General features: G+C 42.0%; 1 protein-coding gene across 1 annotated transcript in view; it reads left to right on the top strand.

Annotated features, from left to right (window-relative positions):
* Window positions 1-512: 512 nt before the first annotated feature.
* The window catches only part of LOC111855436 (signal peptide peptidase-like 3), a 48877-nt gene continuing 25205 nt past the window's right edge, over window positions 513-24184 (top strand). Inside the window, exon 1 of the mRNA XM_023834437.2 lies at window positions 513-986. Within this exon, the coding sequence (XP_023690205.1) occupies window positions 964-986 (23 nt within the window). The 5' untranslated portion in view covers window positions 513-963. The remainder of the gene's footprint in view (window positions 987-24184) is intronic.

Raw genomic sequence — 24184 nt, 5'->3', positions numbered from 1 at the left:
TAGTTTGAATAGGTCTGAATTTGTCTCTGCCGTGGTTAATGTATTTGTGATTTTGTAGAATTGGAAAAAGGCTTTAAAAATGCTGAAATGTCCAACATTAGGAAAAAGGACACAGCACGTGTGTTACAGCACATATATATGGAATACATTTTCACTTCAATAAAAACCTGGACTGATGGGTATACAAACTGTGATCGTGGAAATAGATGGCTTCATTTTTTTTTTTACTTAATAATTGTTTATACACCACATTAACACAAATAAAATAGAGTTTAATTAAAACTATTTAAATAAACGTTTCCCAGCACATTCGCTGATGCTTATAAATTTATTAATTTGATAATTTCATGAAATTATAAATAAGTGGATTATAATAAGAGCAATAAATGAATCTGCTATCGAATCCCTCCAAACTAATCCATATGCACTTCCCATTCCTCACAGCATCCTCATCTGCAGGCAGCAAAATGGCAACGCGAACGTGCGCGTAAGCGGCCGTCGCAGCGTTACGGGCGCGTTCCTTTACACCGTTACAAGCAAGGGCACTAGCCCGCGCGCACCCGCGCCTGCGACTCGGAGGCTGGAAACAAAGCAATCGGCGCGGTTCGCGTTCGAGAGCTGGATCCGGGGACCGTGTTCCGACGCGCCGAGAGACAGCGATGGGAACTGATCTGCACGGTGACTAGGAGGCGAAAAAGAGAGAATAGCGTTCCGGCTTCGCAGGGCAGACACCCCACGGGGCTCGCCTAGGCGAAGGCTGGGTGTATTTTCGGAAGGGCGCTTTATTTGTTGTTATCGCCGCCTTTTCTGAAAACGAAAGAAACACCGTCATGTTTTTGTCAAGCGGAGAGTGCTAAGAAAGCGCCTCTGAAATTAAAAACAATACATTCGCCCGGTCCTGTGTCCGGGAGAAAGGGACCCTGATTATTTGCTGCAGCAGCGAAACCCTCTGTTTTCGGCGACATGGCGGAACAGAGCTACTCCTGGTGAGTGCTGTCAGCTCGCTATTTCCATTAGCACGGCCGTCTGCTCTAGTTAGCTGGTTAGCTAGCAACCTGTTAAAATGATTCTACCAAAAGACTGGTTAAAGTCGGCCGTGAATCCGTACGGTAAGCGGTGCGCTGTTCTAAATTAGCCACAGGCTGGCTAGCTGCTGCGTTAGCTAGTGTCATTACTGCCATATTAACCGTGGCGTTTACTTCAGTGAGTTTACTAGCGTTACCTGTTTACAACATTTGCGATGCTCGACAAAAACTGCAACGTTTGACCGACCGCGCTGTTGTTATCGTCGTGTTCTGGTCTGGTTACGTTAACCGTGAAAGATTCGCTTTTGGTGTGCTAATAACCTCGTATGCTTGCGACGTAACCAGCCATCTCTAGCTGGCTGTCAGTAATGTGTAGGTGACTGTTTACGACACCGACGTGGAAAATTATATCTTATGTTTACGATGTGTATCCCATTTGTTACGATTAATTGGACTCATCTAACAGTAACGTTAGTGGGTTGCTTCCGGCTATTAGGTTATTTATTCGATTTTCTGAAATTGTGAAAGTCGAGCTGTTTTTATCCATTTCACTCAGTGTTTAGGTTGCATGTTTTGGTTTATGGTAGCCCGCTTGCTACGCCGTGTCGGCGTGCTTGTGTCATACACTATGTATGAATACGTAACGCATTATCGTGTGTGTGTTGGTGTATTTAGTGTGCAAGTCTGTTTTTCTCCGTGTGTCTGTGTGCTAATGTGTCTCTGTGTCAGTGTATTCTGTTTGTGTGTTTAGTGTGTGTTGTAAGGGTAACCATACTTTCCAGAAATGTTGGTGTGTTACCACAGATATCTGTGGAGGTAGCAGGTGCCGTCGAGGTGCATATCGCAGAGCATTTTCTGTTATTGTATTAGGGGAAAATGGGAGTTCTTGGATACCACCTGGAAAAGTGGGAATGAGGCCAGAAGAGCGTTGTAGAAATTCACATGGCTCATTTTCAAATATCGCTGTCAGTCATAACCCCTAAGTACGAAGCTGTAGTTGATTTTGTAGTTAATTGTTATAGAGCTTTGGAAATTTTAATTTAATGTTTAGAGAGGCGCTGATGTGGCTGCAGCACTCACCTTGGTTCAGGTACATGTTTATGGTTTAGGATGATTATGCTTTTTGTTTGTATGTTTGTTTGACCATCACAGGGACTTGGGCATTTAGGAAATGGACAGTGTCATGTACTATGCATTGGGAGAGACAAGAACACCATTCAGGCTGGAGAATATATCAGAATATTTCTAATTTTCTGTGTATATAGGAGTTAATATCTTTAATGTTAGAATATTTTTGTGGCAAAATTCTTGTTTTATTCTTCATTGTGGGGTTAAATGGCTTTAGATAATGTTTAATGTGTAAGGCATTTGTTTTACTTTGGTGGCGGTTAATTTTTGATAAATTAAAATGATGCATTCCGAAAGTTCATGATTGCAGACTGCTGAAATTCTGTGAAATTGCACATTAATGGCAGGGATGCACCGAGAGAGCCATATTACTGAATAGTGTATCTAGGACACGTTTAAAATCTAAAACCAATCCAAATAACCCATCTGTTTCAGATAATTTTGCTTTTTGTCAACTTTCTGATGATTTGTATGTATTTTTAAATCATCAAATGCCATTTAGTTTTCTCACCAAATTCGTGGTACTGGTGACTAACATTGATAGCATTGAACATTTTTTTAACTATCCTTAGAAATTATGCTGTAGTTTCCAAATAGTGTCCCTTTTTGTGATGTGACCTTGCTTATGTCATGAATGAGTATTGTATCTTAAGAGCTGTTAAAACAGATGTCTAAATTGTTTTGAAGATCAGTTGTGTATTTGCTGTGTCATCACCTAACACCAATTTATCCTTGAGCAATGGTTCTCACATATTTCTCTAAAACCCTGCCTTTTATATGAGGAAATTTTCTCTAGACTGTAAAAGTCTCCTTTTCTCAATTCTCAAGATAGCCTTTTCAATTTTATGTCTGAAGAATCAATCTAAAGTAACATTAATTACTGCCTCATTATACCATTGGAATGCTGAGTCTGAAATTTATAACAAACTACCTGTTAAATGTATCCAGATTTTAGCATTGGCTGGTTACTGATTTTATCAGTGGCAGTCTATTGATTTTATCATCCCCCTTAATTCTGTATAAGTTGGTAATTAAGCTGAATTGATGGAACTAACTATTAATAGAATAAATGAATGGAAATAACCCATTTCACTGTTTGAGATAGAAGAATGCTTCTTTCAGAATAGTCCTTTTTGAATACAAAGTTTGTCATTCTCATCATCATTCAGATTTGCTATATGTAAGGGAAATGTGTCACTGCTAATAACTGCTTGAAAGTGTTTCAATAAAAGCAAGTAAGAATACTTGCAACTTCTGCCTGGGTTGAGACAGCTTCTTATGATGAAAAATATAGCATCAAGGGCTGCCACTAACTATTTTTTTGTGTGGATTAATCTATCTACTATTTCACAGATTGGTCAGTTAATCTAAACGATTAATTTTCCCCCAGAAAATGAAAGAGACCGTTTAAGTTAATTTTATTTTGACAGCAACAAACTTTGTTATTGCAGGGCTTTAGATAAGGGACGCTGGCTTTTTGGCACTATATGGACATTATTTTCGCCCACAATTCGATAAGCAAATTAGTAGTATGCCTAAAATGTTAATGAGATATGTATTGTGACAGCCAAAAGTGAGTAATCTGTATACATTCGGCATATCCTTATGCTTATTAAATTTGGTTAGCGGAGCACTTCACATATGATTGTTTTGGTAAATCATGGAAGCAATAAGCACTGCAGTCAAGAATGGGAGAGCTCAGCAGTCAAACATCTTTAAAAGAGGAGATATTGTGGATAAACAAGGTATAAATGTTGGTTGTGTGGTGCTGCTTTTTGCTGATTATAGTTTGACACATTTTTTTTTGTAAATATAGTTTTCATTTTTATTTCAGTTCACAAATTTTCTTTTTAGTGTCCGTTTTTGTTTCAGCTTCAGTTTACGATAATGACATTGGCCCCGACTAGGCCTGATTGCGATTATTTGAACTGACCGTGATTGTGTTTGCAAAATCATTAGAATAGTCTTCATTCATCTTTATAAAAGTAGCTGGATGAGACAGAACCATCATTTCTATTTCCACATTGTTTTGTGCCGTGTAATGATTGACTGGCGCTTGTTTAATGACATCATCTCGTTGTGCTTCTGATCAGATGCATACCACCAGCCCTATTTGAACCTCACACGTCTGCGCATGCTCAGCATTGCACTTCATGGCAAATTTCACAGCATTTTCATGACCCAGCCTGATCCCGTTAGTATTTCTTTTGTATATTTCTTTTTTCTTTAGTATTGATATGACAAAGAACTAGTGAAATGTGTGTTATTTTATCCATTTATTTCTGATCCCACTTTGGAGTGATATAAACCGGATGCACATAACTGGTACGCGAGTATGGATTCAGTGTAAAGCGATACATCTGGCAATTTCTTGTTGTAGCAGTGTAAATGCGTATGTATTTTATATGCATTTGTGCTGTTATGAGAAGATATTACCATGCCTTTTAACCTTTATATGGCTAGTTTGTACTTCTTTCATTTTATAAAGACTAAAACGTAGTAATTTCTTGTCATATGCACATAGAATAAATATGCTTTTTCATATAGGACGAAAGCATAATTGCATACCAGTTATGCACATCTCTATACAAATATGACTGTATACAAAAAAGCAATTTTTATTTAAATGTTTCAATATTCAACATTAAGTTCTTAAGCTGTATATGTAATATAAAACTGATTAGGCTAACTCTAGGCTGACAGTGTCATAAAATGAACAGAAAAAGACAAATTGTTAATTGCAATTATTTGACAATTAATAATCAACTAAAATTGTGGCAGCTCTAGTCCCAAGTCCAATGCGCACAAACGCACACTAAACACTAAAAGACAGCACTTATGGTGGTTTTGATTATTCTGGGGGTCCAGAATAGCACCTGTGTGTTTTCTCTTCAGGTGCTCGTGCATAGTGCTGGTGCTCATGCAGTATGCCATCGAACTTTGCACAGTGTAAAACCAACTTTTTGTTGTTATAATTTGAACTACTCCCATAATTACATAGTAATAGTAAAGAAAAATGTGTTATAATGAATTGAAGCCTCTTAGAAATGATAATGGTCTCAATCTCTAAGCGTAGTTATATCCATGCGTCAATTTAAAATATTGACGTCGACACATTTTCAGCATCGACATTGACTACATTTACTAGTCGCTGCAGCCTTAATAGCATCAATTCACAATTGACACTCATTGTGATCCTGTAGACCTGTTAACAATGCTGAGAGTTTGTATGTTTAGACTGGACCTGTGGCAGAAAAATCGTAGTTTCAAATCAACAGATGTGTTCATAAGACTAATGCCTTTTTCTGATCTAAGGATTCAGCTATACATGTGCGATTTAAATGTTGTTATACTGTGAAAATTAGCCATTCTGAAACAAATGTATGTTTATTTTATCTGGTTTAAAGGTCTATTGTTTGACACTTTTAAAAAATTCGAATTTGATTCCAAAAATTGGTGTGATTCTCAGCAGGTTAGGATTCTATACCTGTGTTCAGAAGGTTGGCACTTCAAATCCCAGGGTTTGCAAAGCGATTGCGATTTCACCCTAACCCTAAGCAAGACTCTTAATTTGTTGGATGATTTCACTATACCTCCAATGGGCTCACCACCTATAGGAGGGGCCATAGGGGTTGGGTGTGATGTGAGCTGGGCAATGGCCAAAGGCAGGGACCTTGGCGGTCCGATCCTCGGCTGCAGAATCTAGCTCTAGGGACATGGAATGTCACCTCTCTGACTGGGAAGGAGCCTGAGCTGGTACGCGAGGTTGTGAAGTTCTGACTAGATATAGTCGGGCTCACCTCGACACACGGCTTGGGCTCTGGAACCAGTCTCCTTGAGGGGGGTTGGACCCTCTTCCACTCTGGAGTTGCCCACAGGGAGAGGCGCCGAGCGGGCATACTTATTGCCCCCTGGCTGGGCGCCTGTACATTGGGGTTTACCGCAGTGCACGAGAGGGTAGCCTCCCTTCGCCTTCGAGTGGGGGGACGGGTTCTGACTGTTGTTTGCGCTTATGCGCCAAGCAGCAGTTCAGAGTACCCACCCTTTTTGGAGTCCTTGGAAGGGGTGTTGGAGAGCACTCCTCCTGGGGACTCTCTTGTTCTGCTGGGGGACTTCAATGCTCACGTGGGCAATGACAGTGAGACCCGGAGTGGCGTGATTGGGAGGATCTGAACCTGAGCAGTGCGTTGTTGTTGGACTTCTGTGCTCATCACGGATTGTCCATAATGAACACCATGTTCAGGCATAAGGGTGTCCATATGTGCACTTGGCACCAGGACACCCTAGGCCGCAGTTCGATGATCGACTTTGTAGTCATGTCATCGGACTTGCGGCCGCATGTCTTAGACACTCGAGTGAAGGGAGGGGCGGAGCTGTCAACTGATCACTACCTGGTGGTGGGTTGGCTCTGCTGGTGGGGGAGGAAGCCGGCCAGGCCTGGCAGGCCCAAGCGTATAGTGAGGGTCTGCTGGGAACATCTGGCGGAATCCCCTGTCAGGAGGAGTTTCAACTCCTACCTCCGGCAGAACTTTGCCCATGTCCCGGGGGAGGCGGGGGACATTGAGTCCGAATGGGCCATGTTCCACGCCTCCAGTGTGGAGGCGGCTGACCGGAGCTGTGGATGTAAGGTGGTCGGTGCTTGTCGCGGCGGCAATCCCCGAACCCGCTGGCAGACACCAGTGGTGAGGTATGCCGTCAAGCTGAAGGAGTCCTATCAGGCCTTTTTAGCCTGTGGGACTCCAGAGGCAGCTGACAGCTACCGGCAGGCCAAGTGGAATGCAGTTTCAGCGGTCGCTGAGGCAAAAACTCAGGTGTGGGCGGAGTTTGGCGAGGCCATTGAAAACGACTTCCGGACGGCTTCGAGGCGCTTCTGGTCCACCATCCGGCGGCTCCGGGCAGGAAAGTGGTGCAACATGAACACTGTTTATGGTGGGGACGGGGCGCTGCTGACCGCAACTCAGGACATTTTGGGTCGGTGGAGGGAGTACTTCGAAGACCTCCTCAATCCCACCAACAAGCCTTCCAATGTGGAGGCAGGGTATATGGGGACTTGGGTGTGGACTCCCCTATCTCTAGGGCGGAGGTCGCTGAGGTGGTTATAAAGCTCCTCAGTGGCCAGGCCCTGGGGGTGGATGAGATCCACCTGGAGTTCCTTAAGGCTCTGGATGCTGTGGGGCTGTCCTGGTTGACACGTATCTGCAGCATCGCGTGGACATCGGGGGCAGTGCCTCTGGACTGGCAGACCGGGGTGGTGGTCCCCCTGTTTAAGAAGGGGGACTGGAGGGTGTGCTCCAACTATAGGGGGATCACACTCCTCAGCCTCCCTGGTAAGGTCTATTGGGGCGTTCTGGAGAGGAGGGTCCGCTGGATTGTCGAACCTCGGATTCAGGTTTTTGCCCTGGCCGTGAAACAGTGGACCAGCTCTATACTCTCCGCAGGGTTTTTGAGGGTTCATGGGAGTTTGCCCAACCTGTCTACATGTGTTTTGTGGACTTGGAGAAGGCATTTGACCGTGTCCCTCGGGGACTCCTGTGGGGGGTGGATTAGGTCTCTGCTTTTTGCAGATGATGTGGTTCTGTTGGCCTCATCAGACCGTGACCTTCAGCTCTCACTTGGACAGTTCGCAGCCGAGTGTGAAGCGGCTGGGATGAGAATCAGCACCTCCAAATCCGAGACCATGGTTCTCAGCCGGAAAAGGGTAGAATGCTCTCTCCGGGTCGGGGATTGGGTCCTCCCCCAAGTGGAGGAGTTTTAGTATCTCGGGGTCTTGTTCACGAGTGAGGGGACGATGGAGCGGGAGATCGACAGGCGGTCTGTCACGGTGAAGAAAGAGCTGAGCCAAAAGGCAACGCTCTCGATTTACCAGTCGATCTACGTTCCTACCCTCACCTATGGTCACAAGCTGTGGGTAGTAACCAAAAGAACGAGATCGTGAGTGCAAGTGGCCGAAATAAGTTTCCTCTGCAGGGTGGCTGGGCTCTCCCTTAGAGATAGGATGAGGAGCTTGGTCATTCGAGAGGGACTCATAGTAGAGCCGCTGCTCCTCCGCATTGAGAGCAGCCAGATGAGGTGGCTCGGACATCTGATTAGGATGCCTCCCTGGTGAGGTGTTCCAGGCATGTCCCACTGGGAGGAGGCCCCGGGGAAGACCCAGGACACGCTGGAGGTACTATGTCTCTCGGCTGGCCTGGGAATGCCTCGGGATTCGCCCAGAGGAGCTGGATGAAGTGGCCGGGGAGAGGGAAGTCTGGGTTTCCCTGCTGAGACAGCTGCCCCTGCGACCCGACCTCGGATTAAGTGGGAGATGATGGATGGATGGATTTCACTATAACAGAATCACTGCTATCTGTTGGTTCACTGGAATCTTTGTTTTTGTGCGACTTTAACAAGGAACCTACCCAGTAACAGCCACTTTTGTCTCCTTTTCCATTTCACGGAAATGTGGACATTGCATTGTCGTTAAAGAGATTCATCGCTCGCACTGCTATGCCCTTATTCGGGGGGGCTTTTCTACTAAATTTTGACTATACGGGTGAGGCCCGCCGACAGATTGGGAAACGATTACCCACAATCTCACAGCGAGAGAGAAGAACCATCGGCTCAGTTGTGATCACGTGACGCTCGGCAGACAGTGTATACGTAATAATTGTACTGCAAGACCTCGCTCGTTTATCAAGTTAAAATTTATTTAAAATTTTTGCTTGTCTTGCAAAACACTCGCAAACCAAGTTACTCGCAATCCGAGGTTTGACTGTATACTAATTTTTTTTTTGTGGAACATATGAGTATAGTTCCTTAAAAACAAAACCAATCTGTCATTTTTAGCTTAAAGGTACGTGTCAAAACATAAATTACAATATTTTTATTTGAGGAACACGTGTATTGTTTAGGGCTGAGAATAGGCCCTGACTTCACAATTCGAATCACAAATTGGATTTCATTTAGACTCAATCTATGCTTAAGATACATTCACTAATGTGTGATCAAATATTGTAAAAAAAAAAACAAAAAAAAAAAAAAAACAGACACAGCACTATAGCGTTAACATTGGAAAGCAACACAGTTTACTGTTACATTATGAAAAAAAGATTAAAAAAACAGTATCATAATAAGCATGAAATTTGTCTTATACCCATGAATTCACCAAAACATGTCATCCACACTGTTCCCTCTGCAGTTCTTGTGTCCAGCCAGAAATAACTAAATTATACCTCCAGACTTGTTTTTGCTCCCATTTGCTTCAGTGCTACCCACGGCATTTGAAAACCAGATAATGACGGACAGGAGGTCACATCCAATAATATCAGTTTTCTCTTTATATTGTTTTATTGTTCTCTTTATATATTTTGTTTTATTAATTTTGCTTTTATATAATGTTATTTTTCGTAGCAGTGTACTGAAAGACTGGGATGGCAATAAAACCTTACTTGATTTGACTTGCTTGCATTCACATACTCGGAGTACTCCATTACCATTTACTGACAAAGTTTCCACCATTGAATGAATGAATTATTTATTTGATAAACCTGCGTTTTCACTGGTTAGTTCAAGCCAATTTCCTGAAGAAGAGCATGTTCAGAAGCACGAAGAGAATTTCTTGGAAATGAGGAACTTTTGGAAGGAGTTAGCATGAGTTGATACAGATGCTTTATAACCCTGGGAATATCTTTCCCTGCTTTTTTGGTAAGCAGGGTGTAGGCTTTACTTCACATTGTACTTTTCACAGCCACTTCCCCCAAACCCTTTCCTTGTCATTTTTCCCTTGGTGGAAATACCGATTATGATTTGTGAGTTACTGCTGTGCTGAGAAGGGAAACAAGAAATGTATTATGCTCTGTTTGGCCACTAGACTGGCTAGAAAAGGTCCAGTGTGTGTCTGTTGGGGAATGGATGGTTAAAATGGCCAGTCTATCACAATTTTTTTCTTCTCTCACCCTACTAACTATTTAGTTTCTCAAAATGTGAAAGGGTTACTGACTGAGCTTTTATTACCAGTAAAATCTGTTAGTATCTTTTTGAGAAATGTCAGTGTTTTTGGAAAATGTGTCACAGCAGTTAAGGGTGTTTCATAAAAAAGAATGCATAGCATCAGTGCGAGAAATAGGGCTCAAGCTAAAGTAGGACTTTCTGACTTGATGGTTAATCGGCTCTTACTAGAAATTACGGGTGGAAATCGGCAGTGACCGGCCAAATTAAGACATATCTAATCGATATATGTTTGCTGATTTGATATGTATCGCAATTTTTAAGCAAATTTTCAGGTCTACATTTAAAGTAGAGACAAATGCTGTAACAGTACAATACTACTCGTGTTTATTGTGTGCCTTTCGATTACAGCATTTCCATTTTGGAATGCGCAATGAAACAATACATTTCTTGACACGGGTGAAACCTAAATTCGCAAGTAGATTTTCAGCATAGGAAACCTTATGCTAATTGTGGCTTTGACTTGGTTACAGCTGGTGCTGGAGACCTCTGAGACCCTCCCACATCACTAAAATCAGTAGTTTAGGAACATTTTGGCTTCCCAATAAATTATGCCAACATCCGAGAGAGAGTGGTTGATCAGACTAAATGTCTGACTGTGTTATACTGAACTTTTCTCAACATATCCAGCATGCTAACCCATATCTGATGACATCATCCTAGTGTGTGCTTTTGCCAGGAAATTCAGACTGTGCTAAAAAATTAAGTAATGCTATGCATGATTTTTATTTTTTTAATTTTTTTTATTTATTATTTTTTTTTGCTTTCCGGAAGTTTTTCACAATCGGCAACAAAAAACCCAGACTGGAGGCAAATAGCTGTTTGCTTCGCGCTGGCAAATTGGCGCTCAAACACTTTGTTCAAAGATGTGACCAGATAGAGTCATTAATGCGTTGCAGACACCCGTCAGATATCTTGTGGGATAAACATCTGGACCTGTTGGTAACCCCAAATCCCATAGTTTGAAAAGTGTTGTGACTGGCAATGAGTCGGGCAAGGAGCAACAGCAAATGACAGCGCAAAACACTGGGTGAGGCGCAACTTGAAGGAGCAGTTTAAAAACGGTGTAAATAGTCTGTAAATAGTAATATTTTTCTGCACACTTAATTCAATCACTTTAAATATTAACACTTATTTCAAGTAACCAGGATGTATAGATACTTCATCCCAAACGATTTATCTGATACTAATCAATTGCAAAACTAACTGACAACTCATCAGGATATGATTGATTGTAACAAAACAAGATATAATTGTTCTGATCTTCAGTATGTACTTACTGTACAAGTCACTGTGTTCACTCTGATCGAAATGAATGCCCTTTATTGTCACTATGCACATGTATAATGAGATTAAGAGCAGCACCTTCAGTGCAAACAGGTACACACGACAAACAAACAAATAGTGCAAAAGTTCTGCAGGGTTATATACATTTGCAATAAATTACTAAATAGGGTTTTAAATATATGAATATACAATGTAATATGCAGAGTATTACACGGTAATAATAATCATGTGATATTGCACAGTATACGGTATTGCAGGGAGTTATATCAATACCATTTAGGTAATGCATATTGCACAGTCCAGGGGTTGGGGGTTAGACTGTGTAGTCTACTGTCCAGTCAGTGCATGTGTACGTTTAGGGTGGTTATGGCTTTTGGGAAAGTTCTTGAGTTTGTCCTAGCTGTGATGCACCTGTAGCGCCTCTCTGAGGGCAGCAGGTCAAACAGATCAGAGCCAGGGTGGGAGCTGTCCTTGACGATGTTTTTTGCTCTGCTGAGGCAGCTGGAGGTGTAAATATCCATCAGAGAGGGGAGAGGGCAGCCGATGATCTTCTGTGCTGCCTTTACTACTCTCTGAAGCCTCTCCCTGTCTGCTGTGGTGCAGCTGCCGTACCATACTGTGATACAGTACGTCAGCAGGCTCTCGATGGACGAGCAGTAGAAGGTCAGTAGCAGGTTGGAGTCCAGGTTGTGCTTCCTGAGGATCCTCAGGAAGTGTAGCCGCTGCTGAGCCTACTTGGTAATTGCTGTGATGTTGTCTGTCCAGGAGATGTCAGCGGAGATAAGGATGCCGAGAAACCGGAAGGTGTGAACCCTCTCCACACACTCGCCGTTGATGTAGAGGGGGGCTAAGTCGGTGCTGTGCCTCCTGAAGTCGACTATGATCTCCTTGGTTTTCCTGGTGTTCAGAGCCAGATTGTTTTTGAACACCAGGCAGCCAACTTCAGGACCTCCTCTCTGTAAGCTGCCACGTCTCCCTTTGAGATGAGTCCGATCACTGTGGTGTCGTCAGCAAACTTGACTATGAGGTTGTTGCTGTGGGCCGGACTACAGTCATGGGTATAGAGACAGTATAGGAGGGGGCTCAGCACACAGCCTTGTGGAGATCCAGTGTTCAGTGTGCGAATGGAGGAGAGGTGGGGGCCGAGTCTCACAGTCTGGAGTTGGTTGGTAAGAATGTCCTTTATCCAGACACATGTGAGAGGGGGGAGGCCTAGAGTGACCAGTTTGGTGATGAGGATTTCAGGGATGATTGTATTAAACGCCGAGCTATAATCCACAAAGAGCATCCGGACATAACTCTGCTGCCGCTCCAGATGGCTCAGCACAGAGTGAAGAGCTATGGTGATGGCATCTTCTGTGGATCTGTTAGCATGATATGCGAACTGGTAGGGATCGAAGTCTTGTGGGAGATAGTCCTTGATGTGCTGGAGAACCAGTCTCTCGTAGCACTTCATGGTTACCAGAGTGAGGGCCACCGGGCGATAGTCATTTAGGCTAGTGATGGGAGTCTTCTTCGGCACCGGTATGATAGTGGCTGATTTTAGGCAGGACGGAATGACTGCCTGGGCTAGGGAGAGGTTGAAGATTTTGGTGAAGATGAGGGTGAGCTGGTAGGCACACACTCTGAGCACCCTACCAGGGATTCCATCTGGGCCAGCAGCCTTCTTGGAGTTCACTGCCAGGAGCACCCGTCTGACATCGTGCTCCTTTACAGTGAGTGGAGTGGTGCAGGAACCCGGTGGGAGCAGGGCTGGAGCAGGTGAGTGCTGCTGTTGTGATGATTCAAAGCGAGCAAACAAGCAGTTTAGCTCCTCTGCTAGTGGCGCACTCAGATCTCCTGTTGTTGCATCACAGCCTCTCTAATTTGTGATGTTTTGTATTCCCTGCCACACCTCCCGTGTATTATGGCTGGACAGGTGGGACTCTATGATCCTCTTATCCCAAAAGTCTTGGCTTTTTTAATTCCACTTTTCAGAGCGGCTCGGGCAGCCCTGTACAGAGCTCTGTCACCTGACCTGAAAGCTGCGTCGCGGGCTCTGAGGAGTGTACAGACCTGGCTGGTCATCCAGGATTTTTGGTTTGGGAAGACCTGTATGTTTTTGTCTACAGTCACATTTCCGATGCAGAACTTGATATAGCCCAGTACCGTTCCTGTGAATGTTTCCAGCTCTTGATGTTCAAATATTTCCCAGTCTGTCTGTTCGAAGCAGTCCTGTAGTGTGGAGAGTGCATTTTCAGGCCAGGTTGTAACAGTCTTTGTGGTGGGCCTGGCCCTGCATCTGAGGGGGGTGTAGGCTGGGGAGAGCACGAGAGAAAGGTGGTCGGACTGACCAAGTTCGGGGAGGGGTTTGGCTCTGTACGCATGCTTGATGTTGGAGTAAGGCCCAATCCCAATTCTATTTTCTACCCCTTTGCCTACCCCTCACCCCTTCCCCTTGCCCCTTGAAATGAAGTGGAAAGGGGTAGGGTTAAAAAATTTCCCCTAAGAAATGGGACACCACTACTACACTGTTATACGTCATCATCCATTGTCACTACCTCCTAACGTTACGTCAGAGGACATGCTCCGATGTTTATCACAAATTCCAAGATGTCGCCGTCAGCATCGTAGCATGTAAAGATTACTCACTCCCAAAGTTTTTTTGCGCCGTATTTGGACTTTAAAAACAGATGTTCGTTTTCACCTTGAAAACGTATGAGCCTTCGGGTTTCCTCAGCTGTCCCTATACAGAATATAATTTACAAAAATGTTGTCATGTTGCAATAAGTACGAATAGTGTAAGCACCGTTCATTTACATGTACACATATGGCCGTAAGCAAAACAAAACAACGCGTTACAACATGTAGTCAGTCACCGGGTAACGTTATATGACATAACAATATATTTCCTAATATTGTGCAATCAGTGCTATCCGCAAGCAAACTTTAGCGATTTTTTTTTCAAACGTTTCTTTACGTAAACACAAACACAAGATTGATGGTAATATACATGTAATGAAAAAATGTCATAAAAATCCTTATTAATGGCAAAAATTACTTAACATTTATTGGTCTGCTTGCTCGAGTGGGCAGCCATGTTGTAAATTTCTCTTAGCCCTTCGTTTGAAGTGAGGTCCCGAAAAATCTTCGTTTCGAGGGCTATCTAGCCCTTCCCCTTACCCCTACCCCTCCAATCAAAAGAGAATTGAGACACCCCTACCCCTACACGTGAACGCGCCAAATGGAGGGGTAGGGGTAAGTGTAGGGGTAAGGGGTAGAATTGGGATTGGGCCTAAATGTGGTCCAGAGTGTTCTCCCTTCTAGTAGAACACTTAACATGTTGATAGAATTTCGGGAGTACAGTCTTCAAGTTGGCCTTATTAAAGTCTCCTGCAATTATGTGAACACCGTCAGGGTGGGCCCGCTGCTGTTCGTTAATGGCGTTCAGCAGGAGAGGGAGCGCCGTGTTTGCATTAGTGTCGGGTGGAATGTACACAGCCGTGACAATCACTACTGTTAGCTCTCTTGGTAGAAAAAAAGGCCGGCATATTACAGACATGTACTAGAGATCAGGGGAACAGTATTTATCTAGAATTGTTCCGTTGTAGCACCAGTTCTCATGTACGTAAATACAGAGCCCCCCTCCTCTGCTCTTACCGGATTCCTTTGTCCTGTCCCAGCAGAGCAGAGTGCGACCTGCTAGCTGCATGCTAGCATCGGGAATCCCCGCCTGAAGCCAGGTTTCAGTGATAATCAAAACACAGCAGTCCCGAACATAGCGATTTCCAGCGAGTTGTAATTCCAAGTCATCCGTTTTATGTACGAGGGATCTGGCATTGATGAGATACAGGCTCGGTAGAGGTGGCTTGTGTGGTTGTTTCTTTAGCCTTAGCATAACGCCGGATCTGCGTCCCCGCTTCTGCTTCCTTTCCCTCCTCCGTCTGCGCCTTCTCCTGGATCCGACAACAATCCACGAAGAGCCCACTGGTCTCACTATGTTGTCTGGGATGTTGTGTGTCCGATGAAAAACACTCGAAACAGATGTCTGGTACTGAACACTGATGTCTATAAGATTCTGACGGCTGTAGCAGATGTTCGCGGAACCGATAGTGCCCAAACAAACAAGAAAAAAGTACAAAAGCAACAAAAAAGATCACTGAAAAGGAGAGCCGTGTGCCGCTGCAGCCATGCGTGCCGCCATCTTGATTTACAAACCTCTAAGCCCTTGTGTGAAATCTCTCTGAGACACTTCCTTCGATATTTGAAAGTATGGGAGGTTAAATCAGTGGCCATCCAGTTACGCACATCATATGAGCCACAGCCTTCCACTGAGTACTAATAATGTGGCAGGGGCTTGGTGTGCATTTGTATATTTTGAGCAGGTCACCCTCATCCTAATGATAGATGATGCATCTCATTTAAGGACGGCACAGTAATTCCGAGGGTGGTTAAAGATACCTTAGGTGTTTCTTCCACATGCTGCTTTGAGGAAATAAGGTGTGATCGTGAGGGTCTGTTCCTGCATCTGAAAAATGGCTGGTCAACATCATGCTTTAATTATTGCTTCTGACTGCTTGCAATGTAGGAAATCCTGTACTTATTTTATATGAAATGACTCTGATGCTGTTTTTTGGAGTATATGATTTTGTCTCATTTAAAAGCAAACTTTCTTGGATTGTTAATTTCCTTTAATTTTCACGTGAATATTTAAATGAGTCTTGGTGAACAGGTCAGGGTTGCTAGTAGGGCTGCACGGTTATGATATTCTTTTGCTTAGAATTGAGATCGCGATTCTCTGTAAGAATTTTTTTCTTAAATGGTTTTTTGCACTCATTAAACTACAAAAGGAAACACAACAAAACATGACTGTTCCAAACATATGGTTAATCCTGGACTGGCAACAGAAAAGAAACTCTCAACTGACCGTCCAATTAGGGTAACCAAAACAGCCATACCAAATATTCCAATGCCAAAAGTGCCAGTAGGGTACTTTTTGGTATTTGGGGTGGGACTATGTTGAGCGGTTATGCAAATAACCTGCCTGTGAAACGCAATACAACTGATGTCTTAAGAACAGTTGCAAACTCGGAAAACAACGATAAACGAGGTAAAAAAAATAAAAATAAAAATGGCTGCGTGGATAAATTTAGTAAACCCAAGCTTGAGTTGCAATCTGGTAGGATGAACCAGAGATCAGGATACCATGAAAAGAAATAAAGCATTTTGTATAATATACTACAACAGCGTGGTATTGTAAGATTTCTAAATATTGCGATGTGATTTTGTTGTAATAAATATTGGGGTATTTATAAAACAAAAAAGGACTACAACATAAATTTCTCCAAAACCCATCTAAGAGTGATTTAAACAGCAAGGATGAAAATGATTATGACTTTCTGAGAACGCATGCAGCGCTCATGCAAAAGCAGTGGAGGTAAACTTTTAAACTGATTTTTAAACAAATACTAGATAATCTTGAAAAGGAATAATCATTAAAATTGCAAAATTTGATAATTTTTGATATTTTTCCTATGACAGAGTAAAAATGTTTATGTAACTCCTTGTGCTATAATGTCCATTTACAGAACTGAAAGTAAGAAAAAGCCTGATCTGAATCTAGCTGACTGGTGAAGTGAGAATTGCATGTGCACAACATGCAATATTGGTTTTAATATCGCACATCGACCAGCCCTATAATATACTACAGCCATTTTTCAAATTCAGTACAAAATACCCCACCTCACACTGTAATGTCATTCAGTGCCGGTACCAGTTTTTATGCCAGTGGAAAACAAACACCTTGAAATACCATACTTCGGTACCTTCTTGGACTACCAAAAGTAAGAGATACCTGGTGTGGTGGAAAAGCACCCTGTAAAGAGAATGCATAATCAAGGGGAAAAGTTTTTGTTTGATCCAGCTGATGTAATACAACACAGAAGAACCGTTGTAATTTAGGAAAGAGATCTCATAGAGGTATGAAGCAAGATCTCGTTTTTTTTTTAACGATTCATTGTCCAGCCATAGTTGCTAGTAGGAATGTTCCACACCACGTTTTTGGTGATCCAATCTATTCAGTAATTATATCTTCTGGTTCCAAATCCCAGTCTAATCTTTTAATAAATAATTAAATACAGTAGGCGTTGCTGCATTCTTCATTTGTGTTAGCCTCACGATTTTGCTGTAGTCTTATGATATTTGTACAATTGCCTAATTAGATTCTTTGTATTGCACGATACTCTGCTACCACCTCTTGAAAGGATGGCATTGCAAAAATTACAGGTAGCTGTTGGGCAACTTTGTTTCCAGTTTAAAAAAAATCCACATGGCTCGATAGTTTGTAGTTTCAAGCCAGGTGGCTCACGCTAAATAGAATCTTGATAGAATCTTATCTGAGCAATAGACGTAAATTAGACGGATGTGGGAAATCAAATAAATTGGGCCATGGTAGCTGACTCCTATCAATTAATGCTCAGATCGCTTCTGATTCTAATATCAGCTCGGGACATCACTGGTTGCTAGTTCATCACAGGGTACACACACAGTATTGCTATTTTGTCAAACATAATGTCTATGAACTACAGGAGGAAACTGGAGTATGGCGTTAAATTAGTGCCAAAACTCGCGCGCGTATGCTCTCGCGAGCAGAAGATCCATGCCCTCTACACGCTCGCGTTTGCACAGCACTAGCTCTCTCGGCGTTAAATTAGTGGCAAAAGTCGAACCACGCTCGCGAGCTGAAAACCCCTTCACTCTACGCACTCGCTGGACCCTATCTACATGCACAGCACTCGCTCACTCGACAAGATGAATTTTGACACTTTGGAGGTGGGAACAGTGGTTAATATCTCTGCACCTTTGATTGGTTTTTTAAAATATTGACTAAGATTGGCTGTTTGCTTTGTCACTGTTAGCCTCATATTCCATATTCAGTTTTATGGCTTTAATAACTTTTAACAGAAGTAAGGTGGGGCGTTTTTTATGACAGAATCATCACGTGATGTCCAGTACATAGACAACGATGCACACCGATTATTTTTGCATTTCAAACCATTTCGTGATTTGTGCAAAATCTTGGTAATAGCTAATATTATATGTTCTTTCAGCTGTAATGACATGGTGGTTTAGCATTTTGGGCTCATGGCGACTGTTGCACACCCCTTTGTTCCCCGTATTACTTTACGTATGAATTTTAATTAATTTCTTTATTCGAATGTATCCGTACAATGTGCAATGGGACAATACACGAATGGGTTAGTAACTTTAAAAGTAGACAAGACAGGCACATCTAGTGTAGTGTGCTTTGATCAGTGGACTACAGGGAACAGTGCACCCTTGGATTTTCAGAATAACTTTCTCTCTAACAGTTAACACATTGTATGCAGATTACATGCCATTGCTCCATTTCATAAATATTAACAGTTAGTTGATAACACAAATTATTCCATAAATAAGTTTGGAGGGACTATGTCTCTCGGCTGGCCTGGGAACGCCTCAGGATTCCCCCAGAGGAGCTGGATGAAGTGGCCGGGGAGAGGGAAGTCTGGGTTTCCCTGCTGAGACTGCTGCCCCCACGACCCGACCTCGGATAAGCGGGAGATAACGGCTGGATGGATAAATTGTAAAGTGTGATTTAGGCAGTGCACCATGGGACAAAGCAAATGTACCGCAGTTGAATTGTTTGATTATGTGTTTTGTCACATTTAAAGTGATCTTGAAAATCCAAGGGGTGTGCGCATGTCCACTGATGAAAGCACACTCCATAGGACATGGCTGTCCCAACTAACCCCTTAGTTGTTGCCCCATTGCATTTTAAGTGGATGCAATATAATAATTTATAACTATTACAGACAAAAATAATCTGAATATCGAATATGAGTCTAACTTAACCGCGGTCATCTTCTACCAAAGCAAATAGCCAATCATAGTCAATATTTTAAAAAACCAATGAAAGGAGCGGAGATATTAGCCACTGTTCCCGCCTCCAAAGTGTCAAAATTCATCCTGCCAAGTGAGCGAGTGCTGTGCAGATTCAAGCGCGTAGATAGGGTCCAGCGAACGTGAGCACGTAGAGAGGATGGGTTTTCAGCTCGCGAGCGCACACGCGCGCGGTTCGACTTTTAGCACTAATTTAACGCCGAGCGAGCAAGTGCTGTGCAAACGCTAGCACGTAGAGAGCATGGATTTTCTGCTTGCGAGCGCATACCATGCGCGTGAGTTTTGGCACTTATTTATCGCCATACTGGAGGACGAACACAAATTCCTCACACACAGAAGTTCAGCCAAGATTCAAACCCTGGTCCTGAAGTGCTGCCCTTCGAGTTGCCATGCTACCCTGCAATCTGGTTTAATCTTTGCGTATTGTATTTACTTTGAACACACAAAGAGTGTATGAATCAAAGCATCAGTGAAAAATGAAGACAATTACGCTGTTACACTTGACTCATAGAATAGATAGAATGCTTTTATTGTCATTGCACTGGTAAAAAGTTAAATTAAATTCAATCCTTGTATATTCCATCTTTGTCCCCTATTGAGGCAAACAGAGGTGAGCAAATGGTGTAACACTTTTGAAACAGAGACCAAAACCGGGATTGAAGTATTCACGATCTTGTGCCGCAGTTCCAGAAGAGAGAGCTGTGACATCCCTCTCCCAAAATTGCTGCCAGCACAGCAGGAATAGCCTTGTGAGCTCTCGTTATATTACTGTTACAAAACTTTTTTTCATTTCACAATTAAAACTGTAGCACATGTAAACCACTAAATTATTGTTCTGTTTAAAGTTAGGGTAAGCTGTATATTTTGTAAATATTACACATTACATCTTTGTCTTCCAACTGCGTGAGTCACGTGGCTATTTTGGTGTAATCCATGATCAAGTGATCACACCTGTGTTAAAAGCTAAGATAGTTTCATTAGCTCGACATGGATAATAATCCTGAGATCGCAGACCCCCTGACACATTAAAGTCAGCGGTGGGAACATTTTGATTATCTAGTTTATTTCTGACTGGTCTTGAAGTTTTTTAAATTCATTTTTGTTTACGTAGTTATTGCATGTGAAGTTAATCTACCATGTTCTTTAGTGTTCTTCTCTGTAGGGTTCCAAATTTTCCACCATTCTCTCTTATTCCTCCACCCTCCGAAAAAAAGAAAGAAAGAATAAGGTATGAACTGAACTGTGGCTAAAAAATTGAGGTCTGAATCGATAAATCTCTGGACTTGGAGAATCAGTACACCCCTAGTGTAAACAGAGTGCTGGGTTAAAAAACACATTATCCTAACATAGCTTATAATATTTGGAGTCTAGGCTCTTCAGCCATGACCTCTTCCGGGCTTTTCTTAAAGAAACGTGACTGTAGCTCCAGCCTGCTCTCTCTGGGTCTTCCTCTGTCAGCACCTCTTGGCAAGCTGCCCTAATGGTCTACTGCTCCATTTAATAGTGCATTGGGTGTGCAGATGGTCACATTCGTTTTCTTCATCCAGGAGAACGAATCGCATCCACGGGTGGTGGAGACTTAATTGCTTTACAAGTACAGTTAAAACCAGTTATAACAGACTTCAAGGGACCTGGCAAAACGGTCTGTTATATCCAAAGTCTTATATCCAGAGTTGCTGTATGCCCAGAACATAACTACAGGACACCATTTACTCATGCCACACCCCAGCAGACACACTTGTGATATAGATTACACAGGTCTGCAACCAAAAAACTGCATAGGATTTTTTGACTCTTATAGATTTTTACTCACTGAAACCAGGAAAAATATTTTTTTTAAATTCCATCTCGTCAGGTTTTCTTGCAAAACATGTTTTTCGTTTAATTAAGCGTAAAATTTCCCTTTTTAAACTGAAACCTGGTATCCTATTCTTGAGTCAAAAAACCATATCCAATAATGATTTCTTACATTAATTTAATATTTCTAAGAGCGAGACTCAAGAGAAATACAAATAGAAAATGCAAGGAATTGAGGGGGGTCAGTAGGAGGGGAGGGTACAGTGGGACTTTTTTTAAGGATGTAGTGCACAGGTTTTTGGGGAATACTAAAGACCCTCTCTACGAAACCATTGTACAACACATGTTGGCTGCGTATGAAGCTCAAGGATGCAAGATGAGCTTAAAAGTTAATTTCCTACCCTCCCATATTGACTGTTTTCCCGAAAACTTAGGAGCCTATAGTGAAGAGCAAGGTGAAAGATTTCATCAGGATGTCCATGAAATCGAGAGACGATACCAAGGAAGATGGGACGTCAACACTACTGTTTCCCGCCTGAGCATCCAACAGAAGATGGAAAGCGAAAGTGTGTTCAGAGGAGCATCAAAGAGAAGAAGAAAGGGATTCACAGACAAAAAAGAGTAAACGTAGTGTTAAATATGTCATGAAGGAATAGTTTTTTGTTTTTTTCAATTATAAGAAAAATTATGCGTAGTTAATTGTAATAATATAGATTTTTTTCATCGCCGTTGTGCTTTTTTAATGTAAACTCCTCATGTTTTGCAAAAAAAACTGTACGTGATGGAGGGAAATGGGAGTCATTTTTGGATTCAGCACCCTAAAAAAACCAAAAATTTACCAAAAATATCCCATGCAGCTGGAAAAAAATATTTTTTGCAGACCTGTATTATTATATTGTACATGTAGTAATCCAACTTTACCTGACCAGATGCGTGACTATTAATAATCCCGACTACTTGTCTGAGATGGATATCACCAGCACGCCACGCGCCTTGTAGGCGGAACTGCATGTCCATTATAACCAAACAAAACTACAGCTAAAAGCGGCCTGGGGACCAAATTGTTTGTTCGTTATAAGCAAAATACCGTTATATGCAAGTCTGCTATATCCGATGCTTTTTCTGCATGTTCTTAAAGGTGTATGTCCAGGACCAACAAACCTCGTCCGTTATAGAGGATATTCCATTATAAGCGAGTCCATTATAACGTGATTTTAAGTGTTCTTTTTTTCTCACTTCTTGTTTGCCCTTGCTGCAGTTACCCTTCAGTTGACGCTCCTTTAGTCCAAAATGCTCAAATTACAATTTAACTGTAACTTCAGAAAATTGAGGAATGTGTTCAGCGAAGCATAACGGTGTTGGAGGATCTGTGATTATTTAAGTGTGAAGCTGCTGGACAGCTGACATTTATTCCTTTCACGCAGAAAATGCAGCTCATATACTCATTGAATAACAAATTGAACAATGGACTTGAGATCAAATGCTGTTTCTCAAGTAAACTGTCATTTGCCAGATAAGTAATCTACAATGTCTGCATGGTACCAGTGAGTTAGCTATAAGTACCAAACTAGCTGTTTAGTGTAATTTATTAGTTAGTCAAAAAAACATGCGTTTAAGGCTGGGTGGTATATCGACTTTTTACGGTATATCGATATATTTCCAAATGAGATTAGGGCTGTCACTATCGATTATCAATAATCAAGTAATCTACCAATTTAATCTAACAATTCATCAAGTAATCGTTTATAATATACATTATAATTGGTGCACACTCAGTCACAAATGCAGTCCATTTAGGCACTCTGGTTCACTTGGACAGTGGAAAGAGACCAGAGAATCCACCAAAAAGCCATGCACACACAGGATGAACATACAAACTCCACACACAAAACGGCAGTGTGCTGCCAGCGCTACCCACTGCGCCACTGTGCTGCCCTAATAGACGTGATGTGCAATGTTTATATTGACATGGGACTTCTTGCACATACAATTGTCACATTGCAAGGACTGCGATAGTCTGCTAGGTTCAAACCATCAATAAGTTGCACTAAAACATTTTTACTCTGATTTATAAAATTGATAATTTTTTCACAAACCCTGCTAGGAGTACTTTAAAATGGCAAGGATGAAAATGATTTTGATTCTCAGAGAATGCACTCATGCAAAAGCAGTGGAGATAAACTTTTTAAACTGATTTTTAAACATTTATCGGATAATCTATAAAAGGAATAATAATTAAAATGGCAAAGCTAGCTAAGGTTTTTTTTCTTTCTTTCTATGACTCCCTGCGCTATAATGTCCGCATACACAATTGAAAGTAAGAAAATGCCTGATCTTAATCTGACTAGCAAGAATTGTATGTGCATAACATATACAGTAATATACTACAGCAATTTTTGTAATTCAGTACAAAATACCCCGCCTCACGTTGCGATATCATTTAACAGTACCAGTTTTTACGGCAGCCTACACCTTTCTTGAAGTACCAAAAGTATGGAAACTGATGCTTTGGAAAAGTGCCCTAAATGGCATACAGTGGGTACGGAAAGTGTATTCAGACCCCCTTCAATTTTTCACTCTTTGTTATATTGCAGCCATTTGCTAAAATCATTTTAAATATTTTTTTTTCCTCATTAATGTACACACAGCACCCCATATTTACAGACAAAAAAAAGAATTTTTGAAATTGTTGCAGATTTATTAAAAAAGAAAAACTGAAATATCATATGGTCCTAAGTATTCAGACCCTTTGCGGTGACACTCATATATTTAACTCAGGTGCTTTCCATTTCTTCTGATCATCCTTCATTCATTCGAGTCCAGCTGTGTTTGATTATACAGATTGGACTTGATTAGGAAAGCCACACACCCATCTACACTCACCTAAAGGATTATTAGGAACACCATACTAATACGGTGTTTGACCCCCTTTCGCCTTCAGAACTGCCTTAATTCTACGTGGCATTGATTCAACAAGGTGCTGAAAGCATTCTTTAGAAATGTTGGCCCATATTGATAGGATAGCATCTTGCAGTTGCAGG

This window comes from Paramormyrops kingsleyae, chromosome 2 (genome assembly GCF_048594095.1).
Source record: "Paramormyrops kingsleyae isolate MSU_618 chromosome 2, PKINGS_0.4, whole genome shotgun sequence".
Lineage (NCBI taxonomy): Eukaryota > Metazoa > Chordata > Actinopteri > Osteoglossiformes > Mormyridae > Paramormyrops > Paramormyrops kingsleyae.
Note: the sequence above shows the minus strand (reverse complement) of the source record. Positions and strands in the feature narration are given on the sequence as shown.